Raw genomic sequence first — 21,035 nt, forward strand, 5'->3', positions numbered from 1 at the left:
AAGAATCCATCTTTTATCTACGAGTTATATACTAATCAATAGGTACTAAAAATCAACAGGTATCCACTGCCATGTCAATTTAGCCTGGTTAGGTAAATTTTGACATGGCAGTGGATACCTGCTGATTTTTAGTACCTATTGATTAGTATATGGAAACTAATAATGAATAAGGAACTGATTTACCAATTTAAAAACTTGAATCTTAATTTTAGAATTTATTTAACAACCGCATAATTTCAAAAAAAAAATGTTATTTTTTTTTCATTTGGAATTACATTTCTAAACCATTTATTTTGTTATTATTTAATAATATACTTATATTATTGAATGGAGCAGCTCGTAGTTCTACGTCAACAATGCGGATGTGCTTTGGACACAACCCTTAACTTTTTGCTGTGAAGCTCAACAAATCTGCTTACTTAATTGGGTTCTTTAATTTTGAAAAATATATCGGTTTTTATATATCATCTGAAAGAGCTTCGTTTTCTGAGCACAGCGATATTTTTTTCGAACCCACACACTTTCATCTTGATTTTTAAATCAAGATTTAAAGCAAAATAATAACTTCACTGTTTGACACTAAACTGACCAACTGACAGCTTGCTCCCATATAAAGTGACACCGAGGGGCGCTAATAAGGTGATTTTTGCAAATTTAATTGTACATATTTAAAATAGTTCCAGTGTACCAAAATTGATGAAATTTTGGGTTTGGGTTCCATTTTTAACGCAGATTACGAATATGCATTTACCTCAATACCCTTAAAGAGCCCAATTAACCACTTTATTCGAGCACTTAAAATGACGTTTACTACCACTCGAACTTTAACCGCGCCGGTGGTGTAGTGGTAAGCGTGATTACCTCTCACCCCAGCAGGCCTGGGTTCAATCCCTGTCGGCGCCGCCGGGATGTTCTGAGGCATAACATCTCTGATCACGCCTTCCTTCGGATGGGAAGTAAAGCCGTTGGTCCCCGGTTCATGAGTTGATGGGTCGATAGGTAGGGTCCAGGTGTGGGAGCTGCCTCCCTGGCACGTCGGTAGCATTGGTGCTCAGCACGGAAAACAAGATCGACGGAAAAAAAACAAACCAAAGGAAAAAAAACCACTCGAACTTTGAAATAAAACATTATTTTGAGATTTTTTCTTCTAGAACCTCGAGAAAAGTAGTCAAAATTTGTGTGTTTCGTAAAAAAATAGAAATTATTTGGTCCAGTTTTGTGAAATCGCTGGTAGAAAGTCACGCCAAAACTGCTTGACAAAGTGGTCAATTCTTCGAAAATCTCTGACCGATGCGATCATCCCATTAAAACTGCTAGACGGAGCTGAAATTTGAGTTAAATTCATCGGCCGTGCACGACAGCAATCGGAATCATGTCATCATCCTCACTTGAAATTCTTTCACTTTCCCGAATTTTTTCATCCCAAGCATACGCAAGCACCCCTGCGAGGTGACAATTCGGCACAATATTGGAAAGAGCGCACCGCACACAACCATCGCGCCCTCTCGCTCACGCTTGCTTCCACGATGGCAAAAAGAGCCGTGCGGTTTTCTGCCTTCTTCGCGGTGACGGTCGGCTCATTCACTACTTGGGAGTCGGTACGTTCGGTTGTGTTTTAGTGCATTTTTTTTCTCTGCTTCTCTGCTCCGCCGAGGTGGCACTTTTTCCAATCAAGAGTGTGGTGTGCTTTTCTGGAAAGTGATTGAAAATCCCGATTTTTCTCCGTTGCCGGTGGCTGGTTCCAGCGGAAGTACGATCCATGTCGCGGCGCGCTTTCGTTGGTGTGCATTTCGGGTGCGTCAGTTCCGGATTCGTGTCGGGAAAGTGATTCTTTGTCACCGGGAAAGTGGGATAAATCCGGAAAACCATATTGCAGTGATAAATGGTCGTCAAGACGAGAACATGGTTCGGTGTGGTAGTGAGGTGGCGGTTCTCGTCGCCGTCGTCGTCGTCGTCGATCCCGTTTGCCAGGCAGGCAGACACGGACGGACTTGAACATGGATGGCACGGCTGGCGAAGGAATGAGTGGAAGAAGTAGAATAAGAAGACAGTGCTCTCTTGCTTGCTCATTCGATGGTCGTCGTCAGCATCAGAGCGGTTCTTTTCGTTCGATGTTGGTCATTTTTGCTGGTGGAACCAGTGGAAGTGCTGCCAGATAGTTAGGAATGTGAATTGCTTTGTTATGTTGTTTATTTTGAAAAAAAAAAAACGACTGCTTTGATTTTATGCCGATTTTGACGCAAATCGAGGAAGATATTACTCACTAATCCAACTTTTTTTCTTGGGAATTTTGAGTCGAATTAGGTATTTTAATTTTGAAAACTATCAACCCTAATGTATTCCGTTCGAAACATTTAAAAAACGGTGAATCCGTTTCGAACGCAGTAGAGACTAGGGAACGGTGTCTGCAAGAACAATTTATAAAAAAAAATCAGTATCGTATTTAAGTCGATTTGTTTGTAACAAATGCATCTATACATCCACTTACTTAGATTGGGCCTCTCAGACCAAGCTCAAGATTTGAAGCAAAATAATTACTTCGCTTTTTGACTGGAATCTACAAATTGGGAGTTTAATTTCGAAAAACCGGTTTTTATACATCATCTCGAAGAGCTACAGTATCTGAGCACAGCGATATTTTTTAACGATCGCATATTCATCTCGTTTTTTAAATCAAGATAATTTTTGACACTAAAGGTCCAGGCGGCAGCGGAAAAGCCCGATTTCAACTTGTCGAATTGAAAAAAATGAACCAAATCTCGCGTAACATTTTAAAAGGGCATATGTCCAAAATGTAAACAAACCAGAAAGTTACTCTTAAATTGAAATATTTTAGGCATTTATATTGTTCACAATAATAATAGTAACTTTATCTCAGTATACAACATCCAAAATATGCGATAAGTTTTCAAAAATATACGCAAATCGATAAAAATTTAATTTCCTAAATTAATAAGCCTTTTTGTGAATCTTTCAATGGACAGGCCTTTTTTGTTAAGCCGTTGTGCCTATATGAATCGAAACATTTCTTTGTTACCAAGCGGTGTTATAGAATGGTATCAAAACCCAATTTGTTTACGTTTTGAACATAGGCCCATTTTAAATTTTACTATGGCTAGATGGTTAGCTATGGCAAAAAAACATGTTGATATAAGTTTTATCAATATTTTCGGAAAATCATCAATACAGGGTTGCTCATCACTACAAATTTTATGTCTAAGGACTATTCCGTGTCAAAATTGTCAACCTTACACCTTGTACACAGAAACAAAATCCATTGGCAAAAATACTATATTGATGGTTTAAATTAAATACTCCCACCAATAGATTTGTGCAGAAACGAAATTCATTTAATTTGACTAATTTTTCTATCAAAACTACTACACCGTTTGAGTCAGCATAGTAGTTTTGACAGAATGGTAGTAAATTTGATTATATTTATAGTCAACTATACTGAAATCATGGTAGATTTAACGGTATTAAGCGTAGTTATACTGAAAATAAGTGTTTTCTGCAAAATAGTATTCCTAACTATTATCTTTGTTTCAGTGTACAGTGAGTTGAGTGTATTTAGTACAGAATTCATTCGCTAACTGGGCTGGAAACAGTGTAAAGTTTGTTATTGTTATTTTCACAGCATTCAAATCGCGAGATAGGGTTAACGCTTTCAAGTGTGAAATGAAAATAATTTAAAATAAAAAGCTCACTCATGAAAATTAATTACACCAGCAGATAGAGGAATGGTTCCTCTATCAGCAGGCATTGTTAATTTGGAGGAGTAAGCTTTTATTTGCGAGAAATCGACGGCTTAAGCCATTGTTTACAAAAGCAATTACGCCCCTTTGAAATGTTGGCACTGATTTAATTCTTGTTTTCCAAATACGACATCTGTAAACCTCGTCTGGCAGCACTTCTGGGGCTGGGGAATGCGTTTACCATTGCGACGAAGGAATGACCGAACGGAGAAGAAAAGTAGTCGCCACATCGCGATTCCTTTCGTTTCTTTGCCGTATTCACCACACCAGCCAATGAATGGGTTTCTGTATGAGTGTGTCGGTTCGTTAGTATCCCCCATCACCGACGTCGGTGTTGGTGTCATACACGCGGTTCGTGATTCGGATTGTCATGAAGAGACAGTGGATAGGAAAATAATACACTGAAATTCTCTGCAGTTACTGTGATTAGTATTTTGACAGCCAAATATAATCGCGAGTAATCTTGAAGAAAAACGTGCTTTGCGGACTTGAACGATTCTTGGGTAAACGGAGAAAAATCGGTATTTGTCATCGGGAAAGTGACTCGCTACCATCTTCGAACTGATTGGTAGTGAAGTGACCCTTCTGATGATATTTTTGTGACCTCCTTGGTCGGAGCACCTTTCACCATTTAAGCGAGAGAAAGCGAGAAAAAAGGGATCAAGCAGAAGAAGTTCAATATTTTGTTTTTTTTTTCGTTTCCTTTCCGGTCACTGCACTTTGTATGGCACTTATTTTTGGCACTTCTGGACCTGTGCTGACGCGCAATTTATGTGGCAACTTCTACCGACAGCAAACGGCAAGCCAAGTGCATTCAAGCTGGAGTCTCAAACGAGGACAAATCTCTAGAACCGGATCTTTGGCATATACAGTACAGTAAGTATATTTGCGAGTAAGGAATTCTTACAAAATCATACATGAATTTGTGGTGCTGCTACTGGGAAATGGTTTTCAATACCTTCAACAAAGATGTCGGCCTTCGGCAAAAGTAATAGTTATTTATTAATTATACGTAGGCCTGTGTGTTGCACTTAACATCAGGTCAAGGTTAAATGTGCTGCGGTTTGCTCGTGTTTTCGAAAATATGTTCGATCAATGACAGTGTGATATCTGGTGAAAACATGCATTTGGTCGCCTAGTTTCAAACTAACACTTCGATATAGTCATTCGATATCCGAGATATCTAGATATCACAGTAGAAAGTGAATGTAGTGATTAAATTATCATTGAGGCGCAGTGCTGTCGTCATGCAAGTTCGCGATAGTATATCAATGAAAAATGGACGGAATCCAAGATGGCAACGCTGGAAAAAGTAGCTGCAAATCAAAAGTCACATCGCATCGGCAAAAAATAAAGTAAAACTTGTCGACGTGGGATCTTGTGGCTTCTACCGCAGTGTGTGCTTTTACAACTACCGGACTTGCGAGCTGTATATATTTATAACCGCAAATGACCGGTTTCCTTCGTCTGTTTCAATTGCAGTGACATAGTGTTGTACATAGGTGTTTATCAATTACACATTCGAATATGTCTCAGTCAAACTTCACTTGGAAGTTTGTCTGTTTTGTATCCAGAACAGCAATATACGGTCGGAAAGGGGGGAGATCACGCTCGTTGCCTTGCGCTTACTTCATTCTGGATCCAGCCGAGGTAAAAGACCTCCACGGAAACGCATACACCCACAAAAACTAGTCGCGCAGTAAAATATAGATACAGGCAAGAACTTCAACGTAACAGTGTCCTAACAGGTTCGATCTTGAACCCCGCAACGGCAGTGTAATTGAACCATCATTAACCGGAGACGTTTTTCATTAAGCGAGGTCCTCATTAACCTCTTGCCATTCAGCAAAGGAAAACGAACCGATAGTGACACGTCGAAAGTGATTACGTGATGTTTTTGTTTTTTTTTCCTTTTTCCTGCGCCTAGCAGCCCGAGCTACACTGTACCAAAACATCATCCTCTGTTCATATGAATCCTCCGACCATTCGTATCGCTTTTGCGAATTTTTGCTGCAACCGGATGACGCTTGTTTTGAAATCAGATGAAGTTGCTCTTGAATACAGGATGAACATTGATACAACAAGCGAACGGATCTTCAGTTGAAATACGTAATGGTCTCTACATAATGATTGTCATCCCAAATTGGTTCAGTCCCTTAACATAAATCATTCAAAACGATGATGCAAATAATTCATTCGTACGTCATTTGCTGATACGAGCTTAAAACAGAGTAAAATGTAGAAACCGAATGACGTGATTGTTAAAGTTTCCTGTACCAACGGAAGCTTTTTTGTATCCATGATGGAATGGCTATTCATTATGGAAATGTATACTAGCGTAAACAATCGAAATCTAAATAAATATCTAGTTTTTGCATACTACAGTGCCATACCGTTTTTCGCAACAACAAGCTAATTATTCCCTCAAATTTGTGCTAGTGCATTTTGTACAATATTTCATTAAATACCTCGCATCTTTAATTCCCTAAATGACATCTTTAATTCTTTATTGGCATATCATCAATGGAATAAATCATTCGATAAATTTTCTAGACAACTAAATTTACAGCCAATTTAACATCATCCTTTATCTGGATAACAGTCATATGGATGTTCATCAGCTGACAACGAATTCTAAAGCATTGTTAAAGCGCTCGAGCAATGCAATAATCATTCAAAGTATTGCGGATGTTTTCGTTCAGTGTACACTTGTATCATTTTCCCGACGTACACACTCACTCAAACACATTCCTTTTGACTTACCTACGAATGTGGTACGAAATCGGAAGAATGTATGCGTTCTGAAACGCAATCGGGCGAAGGAATCAGGTTAGCGACATGGAATGAAAAATCAAAACAGAACACACAGGAACCGTTATGTTAACCAACCGCGACCCAGGACCTGTAAGCTTGGCAGGCATAATTCCATCATCCCCTAAACCATTTCGGTGTTTCGACGTGTCGGACGGGTTTTGAATGATCGGTGGTTGCGGTTAAAAGTGTGAGCTTATCAGTCATGAAACACATATTATCGGTGCGGTATCAGTTTGATTTGGTAGCAACAAATAGCAGTTAGCACAGCCATTCGGGTGCTCGGGTGCTCCATTATACAATGTAAGTTGGCAGCTCATTATCTGTTTGCGATGCTGCTACGACGATGGCGACGAGTTCATCCAGCGTGGATGGCCGTTAGAGTAAGGCGCAAATGTGTATTTGGGCTACATACGACGACCATTCACTGCTAATGGAAATGATTGGTTGACAAATAGGAGTGTGGTCTGTGCATGAGTTGAACAGAAAGCGGTAAATTGCGGGCCGGTAACATGTGTTGTAGCAGTAAAACGCTTCAATATGTGGCGACGTGGTGGGTTTTAATGGCGAATCATATAAATTAATATTGATTAAGGCATTTGGGGCTACCGGTGGGTAGAAGGTGGATTCATGCATAGCACATGGGCTCTGGCATAGTTGTCGGGGAACGTTGGCTGCAATTGTATTTTCGTCGATCTGGACCACATTACCAGTTAACGATGGAGACACCTTTGTAGCAGAGAGCTACCAATAGATTTCGTAGAACAGCATCGGAATAGAAATGAAGTAATATAATTAGGGGAGAGTGGGGCAGTTTGGCCACCTTAAAAATCATTACTAATCATACAAAATTCAGTGGAAAATTCGAATGATGTTTAATCCGATGGTTTCAATTCCTATTGAACATTAAAATTAAACTTTTGAATCTTATGCAAGAAGATTTTCAAAAAATCGTTTTGTAACCGAAATTAAACCGGTAAGATGAACGACCTTGTAAACAACGGGTTAGAATATTATGTTCTCTTGATGCTCTATGAAGGGTCAATAATGAACAGTTTTTGCATGAAAAGATTTGACAGAAACAATTTTTTCTGTAGAATAAATTAAATTTCAGAAATACTGCCTATTTAAAGCTATATTTGTTCAGTCTTGTGAATGACTGATTTGTAACCAAAACAGCTGCTTCAAAACGTGATTTCATATAAAACAGTGATATTTATAAAGGGAATAATGCAAACTTGAAGAATTTAAGTTGAAATATCAGTGGTGCTCATATTGCCCCGAATGGACTTAAGTAATATTTTGTTAAGAAAATCTTTAATGTTTATTAAAATGTAGTTTCATATGAGAAGCCAATGAGCTGCTGAAGGAATATCAGTGATAAGTTATAAGACACTACTGATAGATCTTATTTTCTGATTCAGAAATCTTATAACAGTTTTGACATTTGGAGCTAGTCTAACATTTTTCGAATATTTGCTCTAGAGGAAAGAATTTGGTTGAACTTAAATGAAATGGATAGTTGAAGTAGGCTTCAAGCATTAAGCCTAGTCCTAAGAAGTTATCTCAACTATTCCAAAAAATCCTGAGCTTCTATAAGGTTTACTGAGCATCTGATCAGTATGACGAACTTTTACGATATTTCCTGCACTGCAAGACTTCAATTATGCAGTTTCTCGAACTGCTACTAAGTTCGTTAGTAATACTACAACGTTTACTGTACTTCTAAAATTTGTGTTGATTTTTTGAGCCGCTGTTTAGAATATGTACTCTAATCGCTTAACCTTTCCCGTTTCGCTGAGTGTAAAAATCTGCATCCGTTGAACGAATGGTTGCAAGCAGGCTTGCTTCCACTCACTTGCTATAAAAACATGATTTTCTGAATTTTGTAATCATTAGATGTTATAATCATATTTTGTATTGTTAGATACAAGAAGAGGTTGAAAGGCAAGTGTTTGACACATGAAACCTGTCAAATTTGCTTTCAGATAGTCACAATCAGCGATTTTACGACTCGCGAGCGCTCACTCTGAGTGAACGCTCACGAATCATAAGATCGCTGATTGCAGCACCCTGGTAGCGAAATTGACAGATTTTATGAGTCAATCACTTGCCTTTCAACCTCTTCTTGTATCTAACAAGTACAAAACATCATTATCACATCTAATGATTTCGAAATTCAGGAAATCATTTTTTTATAGCAAGTGAGTGGAAGCAACCCTGGCTTGCAAGTATAGGAGACAACTCTTTTGGTGCTTGTTCAGTGGCGTCGCGTCAACATGTGCAACCTGTGCACGACACAGGGGTAAATAATTTAAAAAAAGGGCATGTAGATTTTTATAGATTTTATGGTCACATTATAGCTGCATTTCTTTACTCCAGACCACAAGTGACCATGAATACACTATTTTATAGTGTGACTCAATTAAATCTTCGACCTTGGTTTGCTTCAAAAAATATTAAATTCAGTTAAAAGCATGTCGATATCACTACCATGACAAAACTCGTTAAATATTGCACGGCAAGTTTGTGAATGGTCAAATGCCTGATGTAAACCAAGCAGACGTTCTATCACCTCTTGAAACATAACACAAATTTTCCACAATACATGCCGGTTTTCACCACTAGTTCTTCTTCTTTCCTTTATTTAACGTCGATCTCTGTTCCGCAATCTAGTGCCAATCATCGACGGACATCGATTGCCATCCATTGATTGCAATCGAATGTGCAGGAAGGCAGCTTCCACATCTGCGTAGAATATCGCACCCATTCAACACACATGGGCCGGGACCAACGGCTGTACTTCCCTTCCGAAGGAAGACGTGACCAGAGATTTTTATGCCTCAGAAAAATCCCACCGACCTCGGCTGGGATTGAACCCAGACCCATCGGGGTGTTAGAAAGCAGTCACGCTTCCACTACACCACTGGCGCCGGCTTCACCACTAGTTGTAATTGAAACTTTCAGCAGTCACGCGTCAAACGGGAGCAACACGGAGACAGCAGTCTCTGACTCTCTTGTCAGTTGTAAATCTCTCAATTAGCAATGGTTGCGCCGGTGCGCTTCCCCTGGTTCATTCTGATAGTGTTGTTCTGATGAATAAAGAGTTGATTAATTCAAGTTTGCTAACCCGTTGGGTTCGTGGAGCGGCGATGCTGCAGCAAGGAACCCGTCATAATGTGGAGCGATATAAACAGAAGCGAAGACAGCAAACCCATCTTTTCCGGGATAAGAAGCGCAGCCTGGAAGAGCTGGAGTGCGAAGAAATGGAGCAGCTGTACCGTTCTCAAGAAACACGCAAGTTCTACAAGAAACTCAACGTATCCCGCCAAGGTTTTGTGCCGCGAGCCGAAATGTGTCGGAAGGGGGTATCTTAACGGACGAACGTGAGGTGATTGAAAGGTGGAAGCAGCACTACGATGAACATCTGAATGGCGTAGAGGCGGAGGACCAAGGCGGCAGGAGGAATGGCTTCGTCGGTACAGCGGATGAGGGGGACATGCCAGCTCCCACGATAGGTGAAGTTGAGGATGCTATCCGACTGCTTAAGAACAACAAAGCAGCTGGGAAAGATGGTATCGGAACCGAACTTATCGAAATGGGCCCGGATAAGTTGGCCAGTTGTCTGCACCGACTGATAGTCAGGATCTGGGATTCAGAACAGCTATCGGAGGAGTGGAATGAGGGAGTAATATGCCTAGTATATAAAAAGGCGACAAACTAGAATGTGAGGACTATCGAGCGATCACTATTCTTAACGCGGCCTACAAAGTGCTTTCCCAGATCATCTTTCGCCGCTAGCAAGCAAATTTGTGGGAAGTTATCAAGCCGGTTTTGTGGACGGGCGATCGACAAAAGTGTCGTGAATATCAAGTCCCTACGCACAACCTAATCATCGATTTCAAGGCCGCTTATGATACTATTGACCGTGAAGAGCTATGGAAGATTATGGACGAGAAAGGTTTTCCCGGGAAGCTGACCAGACTGATCAGGACTACGATGGATGGTGTACAGTAATGCGTGAAGATATCGGGTGCGTTATCGGACTCGTTTGAAACTCGCAAAGGACTTCGACAAGGCGATGGTTTTTCCTGCCTCCTGTTCAACATTGCGCTAGAAGGTGTTATGAAACGTGCGGGCTTTAACATGCGGGCTTTAACATGCGGGGCACGATCTTCAATAAGTCCAGCCAGTTCATCTGCTTCGCTGACGACGTGGACTTTGTCGGAAGAACGTTTCAGGCCGTGGCGGAGCAGTACACCAGGCTGAAACGTGAAGCAGAGAAGGTTGGATTAAAGGTGCATACGTCGAAGACAAAGTATCTGTTAGCTGAAGGAACCGAGCGTGATAGGACTCGCATAGGCAGAAGCGTGACAATCGACGGGGACGAGTTCGAGGTGGTGGATGAGTTTGTGTACCTCGGAACAACTGCAGCAGAGAAATTCGTCGGCGTATTATTGCCGGAAGTCGTGCTTACTACGGACTCCACAAGACCCTGAGGTCGGGTAAACTTCACCTACTAAATTTGCCATATAGAATACGCTAATAAGGCCGGTAGTTCTCTACGGGCACGAGACGTAGACGATGCTTGAGGAGGACCTGCAAGCACTGGGTGTTTTCGAACGACAAGTGCTTAGGAACATCTTTGGCGGGGTATGTGAGAACGGTGTATGTGGAGGCGAAGGATGAACCACGAGCTACCGCAACTCTATGGCGAACCCTGTATCCAAAAATTTGCGAAAGCTGGACGGGTACGATAAGCGGGACACATTTTAAGAATGCCGGACAACAATCCCGCAAAAATGGTGTTTGCCTCGAATCCGGCCGGTACAAGACGAAGAGGAGCACAGCGAGCAAGATGGTTAGACCAAGTGGAGCAGGATCTTGGAAGTGAGTGATGGTCAAGAAATTGAAGACAAGCAGCCACGGACCGAATGAATTGGCGTAACATTGTGATGCAGGTGCAATCCTGAGGGATGTCGGACCAGGATAAGTAAGTAACCCAGGGGAATTCATGAATTTTCTCTTAGATTTTGACACTGTTTTGTATCAAAAAATGTTTACGGAAGTGTTTGACGGATGTTCTTCATTACACTTCAGTCGAAAGAGTTAGCCTTGTGATAAAAACGAGATTTAGTTAAGTTTTGCAATTCTTCGTCCTGTGTTTAGCGCGAAAAGGGCCATACAAGTTTGGTTTACACAAGATGATATGACCTTTAAATGTTACGTTAGGTAGTGATTAATATAGTAATTGAGAATATGTCCCTCGAATGCATGGAGCATTGAAAAATAAAATAAAAACTAATATGTGGTGGTCAACTATACGAACAAAGTTTGGTGCACAGGTAAACAAATGAGGCTACCTCGTAAGTGAACTTTATATCCTTGTGAATGCTGTTGATCAAATCTAACATTTGTGGAAAGATATCCCATTTAACTACGCTGAAGATATCGTCGACAAACCTCCACCAATGGTTTGATTTCTCCTTCAGGATTGAAAAGCTCACACAAGAGCTGGGATCGGGGGTTTCTTAATTGGAAAGGATAAGCAAAGTACATAGTGGAAATTACTAATCCTTAATCTTCTTTCTTTATAAATGTGAGTCGTTTTTATTATACCTACTGTCGTGAACATGGCCCTTGTAATTCCGTATGATCCATTTTGACGAGTATGGCGCATGCGTAGTTGTGATTATAAGCTACGCACCATGCTCTCTTAGGCACGCAGAACTTCCCATAGAGCAGCGACGACCGTTGAGTCGTGCCATATCTCTCCTGTAAGTGTATCGCCTCACAGAGCGTATCCAAATATCGATAACCGCTGTGCAATGCAAACAATCTCTGCTAACGAACGGTTCCTCTTACACCTATCCATCTCTCTGTCTCTTTCTATACTCGTAACCCGATCAAAGCTGGAGATCAAATTGAAATCAAAATTTGCTGTTGAGATGTAACATTTTTTACATCTTTACAACACAGCAAAGAGCATAATTTGACTTTGTTGAATCATACAAATCCTGCATATGCTTCTCACGCTGGAATCCCGGACATCTTACGGATGACCTAAAATGGGCTAAACAAAAGTAACAAACAATAATCGACAGATGATATTAAATTAAATTTTCAATAAGTCGTTAACAGTAAAACTTGACTTTAAGGTTCATTCATTTAAACATATTTTGACTGCATAATGAAAGCTTAATATTATATCAGCCTTATTTCGTATGAAGATGGCCATGAACATTGTGTGAAATGCAAACTTTAAAATCGATTTGCTTTCATTTTGTTAACCGACTTTGCTCGGGTAGCTTTGTACCTTCGGTGCTGAGCCGTTTCTTTCCCTCATTTTGATTTATCTTCCACTTCTAGTGGAGCATCGAAAATTCCTGCTACCCACATATGTAGCTGGATCTTGACCAGTGAGCGATATCAATCCGTTCCTTGCTTCCTATTACATACTCCAGATTTAAAAGCCTGTTCGCGTTAACTAGAGTTGTAATAGTTCAATCTACACTTTCTTTGGTAGCTGCACTAGCTTTCCACCACTATGCCTCGCCCTCGTTCGTCGCGATCTTAACGAGTTATTCTGGTAATCTTCTGCGCACACATTGGTAGGTGGTACCAGCGATCCGCTATGGTTATGTTATACTCTCATGCCGTTTGCGCAGGCAGCTCACACATGTAGTGTGCGATTGGATTGCAGCACTTCTCACCTTTCCTTCTACTGTTGCTGCTGTTGTAATAGTAGTAGTAATAGTAGTAGTAGTTGTTGTTGTTAATCGTCAGTGAGTGCCACGTGTTTGCGCCGGGGATCGCGGATGGGGTTGTGTGAGAAATAGGTGGATGTAGATGATATCGTGTATGTTTGGGGAGCAGGGATCGCGGTATGGGTGCGAAGGATATGATGACGACCACTCAAGCACTAGAACCAGCTAGCGCAGAGCAGGTTCATTGACCTTGTAGTATTGGATCTATTTTAATTTGGAATGTTTTTCTCTTCTTTCTCTTTCCACACAGTGTTACTGTAAAGACTTGCTACGAAAAAGGACTTTTCTCTTCAAGCAGTAAAACAAGCAGCAGTGATGGAGGATTCAACAGGTTGGTTGTTTGCATTTAAGGTTTTTTTTTGAAGATTGCTAACCTCCTCTATTTTTTGCTTCCCCCCTCATCCATTGCAGTAGTTGACCAGCAGCCCAGCAACTCCGCGTACGAGAACAACGTTGCTTCGACGGCCCCGACCCCGTGCTACGATGATCTGTTTCCGGCCCTGCCGGAGAGCGCCCCACCGCGCTTCAACAATGCGACCCTGTCGGCGGCCACGCAAAACATGCGCGTCGGCAGCTCGGTCGTAACGCAGGTCTTCATTGTGCCATCGGGTGAGCGCAAGTACGACTCGGACAAGTTTGGCGAGGGCGAATCGTTGCGCACCTGTCAGAACATCATGAAGGAAACCAACGCCCACATCGAGATCTCGAGTGGAAAGGACCAATCGTTGACTTTCCTGGTGACTGGCAAGCCGAACGAGGTGATCGAAGCTCGCCGGAAGATTTTGGTACACTTCCAAACGCAAGCGAGCAAGTCGATCAGCATCCCGCGGGAGCACCACCGCTGGATCCTCGGCAAGAAGGGCGACAGGTTGCGCGAGCTGGAAAAGATTACCGCTACGAAGATCGCCGTGCCACGTATCAACGACGAATCGGATGTCATCACGATCTCCGGTACCAAGGAAGGTATCGAGAAGGCCGAACATGAGATCCGTACTACGTCCGATGAGCAATCGCGTAAGGCCTTCGAGCGGGTTAACATCCCTAAAATCTACCATCCGTTCATCGTGGGACCGCATAACGAAAACGTCAGCAAAATGATGGAGGAAACCGGAGCGAAGATCAACATTCCGCCACCGTCGGTGCAGAAAGATGAGATAATCATCACCGGCGAGAAGGAAGGTGTGCTCCAGGCTAAGGCACGCATTGAAGCCATCAGTAAGGATATGGAGAAAAAGTGCACCAGCGTTGGCGTTGAAGTTCCCCGTGCCCAGCACAAGTACATCGTTGGTCCGAAGGGTTCCACCATTCAGGAAATCTTGGCAATGACCGGTGTTTCGGTTGAGATGCCGTCCAGTGACTCTAACAACGATACCATCACTCTGCGTGGCCCGCAAGACAAGCTCGGAAACGCTTTGAGCGTCGTGTACCAGAAGGCGAACTCCGTTCGCACGACTACGCTCGAGTGTCCGCAGTGGATCCACAAGTACATCATCGGACGTGAAGGCGGTCATATCAAAGAGTTTACCGCCCAATATCCAAATGTACATGTGGAGTTCAATGAAGACAAGATCAAGATCGAAGGCCCGCCAGAGCAGGTGGATGCTTCCTCGGAAGCGCTGGAGAAAATGGTCAAGGACTACATTGAGCGTCTTACCTTCACCGAGATGGTGGTTGATCCGATCTACTGTAAGCATATTATCGGTAAGAACGGAGCAAACATCAACCGTATGAAGGAGGAGTACGAGGTGCTGATCAACATCGACGAGAAGGACGTGAAACCGATCCGCATTGAAGGACCGGCCGTCGGCGTTGAGAAGGCCAAGCAGGAGCTGCTTGAAAAGATAGCGAAACTGGAAAACGAAAAGGAAGAGTCGATCGTGATTGATCATCGTCTGTTCAAAACGATCATCGGCGCGAAAGGCGAAACGATTCGGGAGATCCGCGACAAGCACAACCAGGTGCAGATTATCTTCCCGGGACCTACCGATAAGTCGGATATTGTGAAAATCCGTGGACCGCGCGAGGACGTGGACAGGTGTCACAAATATCTGACCAAGTACGTAAAGGAGCTGCAGAAGAACTCCTTTGTGATGGAGGTCCCGATCTTCAAGCAGTTCCACAAGTATATCATCGGTAAGGGTGGAGCCAACATCAAGAAGATTCGTGATGAGACCCAGACCAAAATCGATCTTCCGGCAGAGGGTGACAAGAACGAAGTAATTGTCATTACTGGCAAGAAGGAAAATGTGAAGGAAGCACGCGATCGTATCCAAAAGATTCAGGAAGAGTTGGCCAACATCATCACCGAGGAGATTCAGATCCCTCCCAAGTACTACAACTCGCTGATCGGATCCGGCGGTAAGCTGATTTCATCGATCATGGAGGAATGCGGTGGAGTTTCGATCAAATTCCCTAGTCCGGAATCGAAGAGCGACATGGTGGCCATCCGCGGTCCCAAGGAGGACGTCGAGCGTGCCAAGCAACAGCTGGTGGAGCTGACGAACGAGAAGGAGCTCTCGTCCTTCACTGCCGAGGTTCGTGCCAAACCGCAGCACCACAAGTTCCTGATTGGCAAGAACGGGGCTTCCATCAAGAAGATCCGGGACCAAACTGGTGCTAGGATTATCTTCCCGGGTGAGTGGCGAACTTAGTTATTTTTATGTTGACATATCACTTCTTAGGGCCCATGCATTAATTATGTCACGCTAAATAGAGGAGAAACTTATCCGTTACTTCTTCCATATTCCTGCCGCCACTCACTCCAGGTGAGTGCTGGCTAAACTCGCTGGACAAGAGTGTTTTAAAACCTAAAGTGAGTTTGAGGAGTTTCAGCAAGCCTGAATTAAGCTTGGTTCATCAAAGAATAATATTAGCACTTCTAGACTAGACCGATAAATATGGGAGGTTAGGTAATTTTCTAACAGAAGTTATGTGCAAAGTGGATTTCGTCGTAAAACCTCATAATTTACACCAGAATTCTAGGAGAGCCAAGTTTTCTAATCTACCTTTTTTTATTCTCCCCCTCTCAAATGCTGCAGGTATAAACGACGAGGACAAGGAGGCCATCATCATCATCGGCAAGAAGGAAGGCGTGGAGGAGGCCAAGATCCAGCTGGAATCGATCATCAAGAACATCGACAACATCGTCGAGGACGAGATCAATGTGGAGCCCAGGCATCACAAGCACTTTGTGGCCCGTCGTGGCGAGGTGCTGCACCGTATCTCGGAAGAGTACGGAGGTGTGATGATTTCCTTCCCTCGCTCGGGTGTAGACAGCGATCGGGTCACGCTGAAGGGTGCCAAGGAATGCATCGAGGCGGCCAAGGCTCGAATCCTGGAGATTGTCGAGGACCTGGAGCAGATGGTAACGATCGAGTGCATCATCCCGGCCCGTAACCATCGCATTGTTATGGGCAAGGGCGGTTCCAAGGTTCAAGGAATTACGTCGGAGTTCGAGGTGAACATCAAGTTCCCGGAACGAGACGCGCAGGAAGCGTTCGTCGAGGGACAGCAGAATGGCGATGTGAACGGAGGCGAGCTAATCAAGACGACGGATATTATCAAAATCAGTGGTCGCAAGGAGAAATGCGACAAAGCAAAGGAGGCCCTGTTGGCACTGGTCCCAATTACCGAGGAGATTACTGTTGCGTTCGATTTGCATAGGTCATTGATTGGTCAAAAGGGCCGTGACGTAAAGGAACTGATGAATACGTACGATGTGCACATTGAGTTGTCGCCGCAGGACATGAAACTGGACATCATCAAGGTGACCGGTGCCAGAGCTAACATTGAGGAAGCCAAGATTGCAATTGCCAAGCGAATCGAAGAGTTGGAAGCAGATCGCAAGGACCGTGAACTGCGTTCATTTGAGATTAAGGTCGAAATCGATCCGGAATACCACCCGAAAATTATTGGACGTCGCGGTGCCGTAGTGAACAAGATCCGAGCTACGCACGGAGTGCAAATCTCGTTCCCGAAGCAAGATGATCCTCAGAACAATATTATCTCCATCTCAGGGTACGAGACCAACGCTAATGCCGCCAAGGATGAGATCTTGGGAATCGTCAATGAGCTGAACTCGATGTACCGCGAGGAGGTCTCCATTGACGAGCGTGTCCACCGTCGCTTCATTGGATTCAAGGGACGTCGGGTCCGTGAGATCAAGGAAATGTTTAATGTGGAAATCAGTTTCCCACGCCCGGAGGACCGGGATCAATCGCTCATCACCATCGCTGGTAATAAACAGGACGATGTTGAAGCTTGCCGCGACCATCTGCTCAACTTGGAAGAGGAATTCCTTCAGGATGTAGTTACCGCTGCACCGCCACAGCAGACCACTTTCACCCAGTTCCTGGAGGACTCGATGAGTAACAACCGGGAGACCACCCGGCAGGGCTTCGTAGTTCAGGGTGCCCCATGGGAGCGTAAAACTCCCAACACTCAGTCGCAGGAGGACTTCCCTGATTTCGGCCTTGGACCGGCTCCGGCCGAGCAGGCTCCCCAGGCTCCGATCGCTTCGGCCTGGAACGCGCGCCACTAAGCAGAAAAGCGTTAGCAGACTCACATAAACACATACAGCAATCTATAACGGAGAGAGAGAGACAACAAGAGAGAAGTCAATTTTCCTCCTTCAATAACAACAATAATCAACAATGTAATAGCAGCGACCGGTTTCGTGTCTGTCTAAAAAAGAAAAAGAATGAAAAACTTCTCAACCTAATGCATCTATTATGGGACTCGTTATTTTGATCTCTCGCTCTCTCATACGCTTTTTTGTGAGGAAGACCCTTTATCAAGCAGTCTGATGAAAAAGAGAAAATATTAACATTGAGTGAAGCAACTTTATACACAACTAAGACAAATATCATTGTTCGTTTTTTTTTAATTTTTTTTTCTGGTTCTACGTTATTTTTTCGCTAATACCAATATTGCGGGAATACAAGACTAGTGCAAGTTGTACATAAAGCTGATGAAGAAGATGAAGAAACAAAAAAAAAAAGAAACAAGGAAGCCAAGAGGAATTTTGATTCTAGAGAAACGAAAAGAACGCAAAATGCAAAACTCTACACTACTACTTGCAGGACTAGAAGAGACGAGGGAAAATTTATATTAAATTTCACACGGTAGAAACCTCACCATTTAATTGTGTATGAAACATTATTATAACAAAATAATATATTTAAAAGTTTTGTATTTAGACAAAAAAACAAACAACGTGTTGTGGATTGAGTTCAGAAAGCCGTAAACGGGAAAATTGGGTAAAGGTTTTGCGCTATTTTGTTCGGCCTTGTTTCTTTTGTGTCGGCGAACCTTTCTTCTTCTTCGTACATGAATGGAAAATTGGCTGTTCTTCGCTGTGCTGTTGCTTAGTGTTTTGAGGGGGAAACGGGATTTAATTTAGGACGAGGTTTTGCCACTCATTCAGTCCTATTTACGTAGAAAAATTAGATTGAACTTGATTCGAACTCTGAGTTCTGCCGCTATTCGCATACCAGTCCCATGTCTTGAGCATTTCCTATCTACATGGTACTTTAATGCTAACTGCGGTAAAGTAGAATGTATATAGAGTAATTTGATGATTACATCGATCCTTTAGCCAGCTTCGATATTCGTCTCCAGTAGCTCAATTTCAGTTATGGAACAATTTACAAAGTCCTCTGTTCTGTTGAAAGATGCACTCTAGTGATGACAGTTGTGATGTAGTGGACCAAAAGTTTGTTGGAATTTAACTACTAGCCAAAATAGTTTTATTTAGAATTTTGATTTTACCTATTAATTGTTTTTTTTTAACATAAAAAAATGTATTTGGTTCAAAACTTCTGAAATGCGACATCACACGGTACTACATTTGAATTTGGCTTGATCGACGTTTACCAAGCCTATCCTGTGACTTTAGCTTACACACTAGCAAGCCCCCAAACTCCTTTAACACTTAGAGTTCTTTGCATCTCTTTTTTTGAAAGTGTTCAACTAACAATCCTGTCACATCCCCAGAAGTTGCAAGGATGTGACCAGGACAGTTCTCGATTGTTGGAGAGGGTAATACCTCCGTTTAAGCGGCCGAGATCAACTCCGAATTTCAGTCTTTGGGGTAATGGACGAAGGTGGCACTACTCTCATACAATGTTCTGGCCATTGTACCACCTACGAATTTGTGCAACTAACTTAATGCGAATTCCTGTATTGAGACATCACTATTATGTCGCGGATACACTTGGATGACAAACTATGAGCTTGAGGGTGGGCGTTGGCCAGATTTGGATTTTTCAGATATAATTCTAAATAGGACCCAGATTATTTAATACTCTAGTAACCTCAAGTCCGTGCTCTGTCACAATGTTTCATTGTGATTAATCAACACTCAAATTTGGGGCGAATTAGAAAGAAAGGGAACTTGGAGTGTAGAGCGCACTGCCCACTGGACGATTCTGAAGCCTAGACAAGTAAGTGGGGCATGGATTTATTTGATTTAACGTCACTTCCAATTTATAAATTGATACATTCAAACCATTGGCATTTGGTATTTGAGATAAGACCGAAATAGGATGCGGAAGGCCCGATACGGGGGGAGCGTAACCCATGTTATGGTTTCCATTTATTAACTAGTTCAGATAGGCTAGAAATGACAGGTTCATAGTGAGAGAATGTACCATCACTGATCAAAATCAGATTAACATCGTCAGGCCCTGTCCAAGAATAAGGGGATTGACGATGATTTGTCAAGTTTCATTTTGCATTTGCATATAATTGTAATTTTAAGTTTGCTTTTGTAATTATAAGATAAATAGTTTACCTCAATTGAAACAATGAGTTGTATAAACTTGACAAATCATACATCTAACATAGTAGTAGTTTCAGTGTTGCATGATCTAACAACCACTGCCTGTAACTAATATTACGGATCAAAACTAACATAACTCTAACACTAAAATGATCCCGAAACAAATGCAAATTTATTGCACTGTAAGTCATAAATTAGTTTTATTTATTTTCGGTAGACATTGGCCAAAATTGGATTTTTTTTATATATAATCCTAAAAGGGACCTAGATTATTTAATAGTCTAATAACCTCAAGTCCGCGGTCTCAAGTATGAAATTTGAGATGAATTTGAAACAAAGGGAACTTGGATTGTAGAGTGCACTGCCCACCGGTTGATTCTGAAGTCTGGCCAAGTAAATGGGTTAGGGTCTAATGATTTCTGAATGGACAATACAGTGCAGGTGGATATTTTATTTTATACTCTCTATATTATAATCTTTGAATCAGTTTTAGGGTTTTGGGTTAACAGAGGCAGAGCGCGGAGGGACCGCTTAGGGAAAGCATAATGTTCATACTTTAAGGGTTCAGAGCGGCTGAGCTGTTCGGTGGTAGTTTTACCTTCCTTTCAAACCCAATTTGGCTCTAGCACAATTTTAAACTTGTTCTGCGTTATTCACAATTATTGAAAAGAGCTCGATATAAAGTAATGCATTCAATTAGAAATGCCAAAATCTTAGCGAGTAGTTTAGCTGTTCTGATTTCCGATTTCTGTACAGTTTGTTGAGATCGGGTATAGTTTCTGAGTATGTTGTTTGTGGATTCTCATTTTGAAATAACTCAGATTAGCACAGAGTAATAGATTTATTGCTAGGGAACTTTTTTTTGGGATTGTCTTTTCTTCACACAATTCTCATTATTCATATAATAACCAGTCTTAGACA

General features: G+C 42.2%; 1 protein-coding gene across 2 annotated transcripts; it reads left to right on the forward strand.

The window, feature by feature from the left end:
* Positions 1 to 1,573: 1,573 nt before the first annotated feature.
* On the forward strand, positions 1,574 to 18,386 carry Dp1 (satellite-binding protein 1 Dp1). 2 transcript variants are annotated; one of them, XM_065226507.1, is made up of 5 exons: positions 1,574 to 1,598; positions 4,549 to 4,631; positions 13,584 to 13,664; positions 13,745 to 15,967; positions 16,372 to 18,386. In XM_065226507.1, the coding sequence occupies exons 3-5, from the start codon at positions 13,649 to 13,651 to the stop codon at positions 17,871 to 17,873; spliced, it is 3,741 nt and encodes a 1,246-aa protein (XP_065082579.1). In that variant the 5' UTR covers positions 1,574 to 1,598; positions 4,549 to 4,631; positions 13,584 to 13,648; the 3' UTR covers positions 17,874 to 18,386. The 2 variants fall into 2 exon arrangements, with proteins under 2 accessions (XP_065082579.1, XP_065082580.1); XM_065226508.1 differs by having other exon boundaries at positions 13,748 to 15,967.
* The last annotated feature ends 2,649 nt before the right edge of the window (positions 18,387 to 21,035 follow it).

Source organism: Ochlerotatus camptorhynchus, unplaced genomic scaffold, assembly GCF_037179485.1.
Source record: "Ochlerotatus camptorhynchus isolate MF236.1 unplaced genomic scaffold, CSIRO-AGI_Acam_v1.1 ptg000253l, whole genome shotgun sequence".
NCBI lineage: Eukaryota > Metazoa > Arthropoda > Insecta > Diptera > Culicidae > Ochlerotatus > Ochlerotatus camptorhynchus.

Coding starts and splice junctions, on each gene's coding strand:
- Dp1 (XM_065226507.1), top strand. Junction 15,968..16,371: donor TGCTAGGATTATCTTCCCGG/GTGAGTGGCGAA, acceptor CAAATGCTGCAG/GTATAAACGACGAGGACAAG.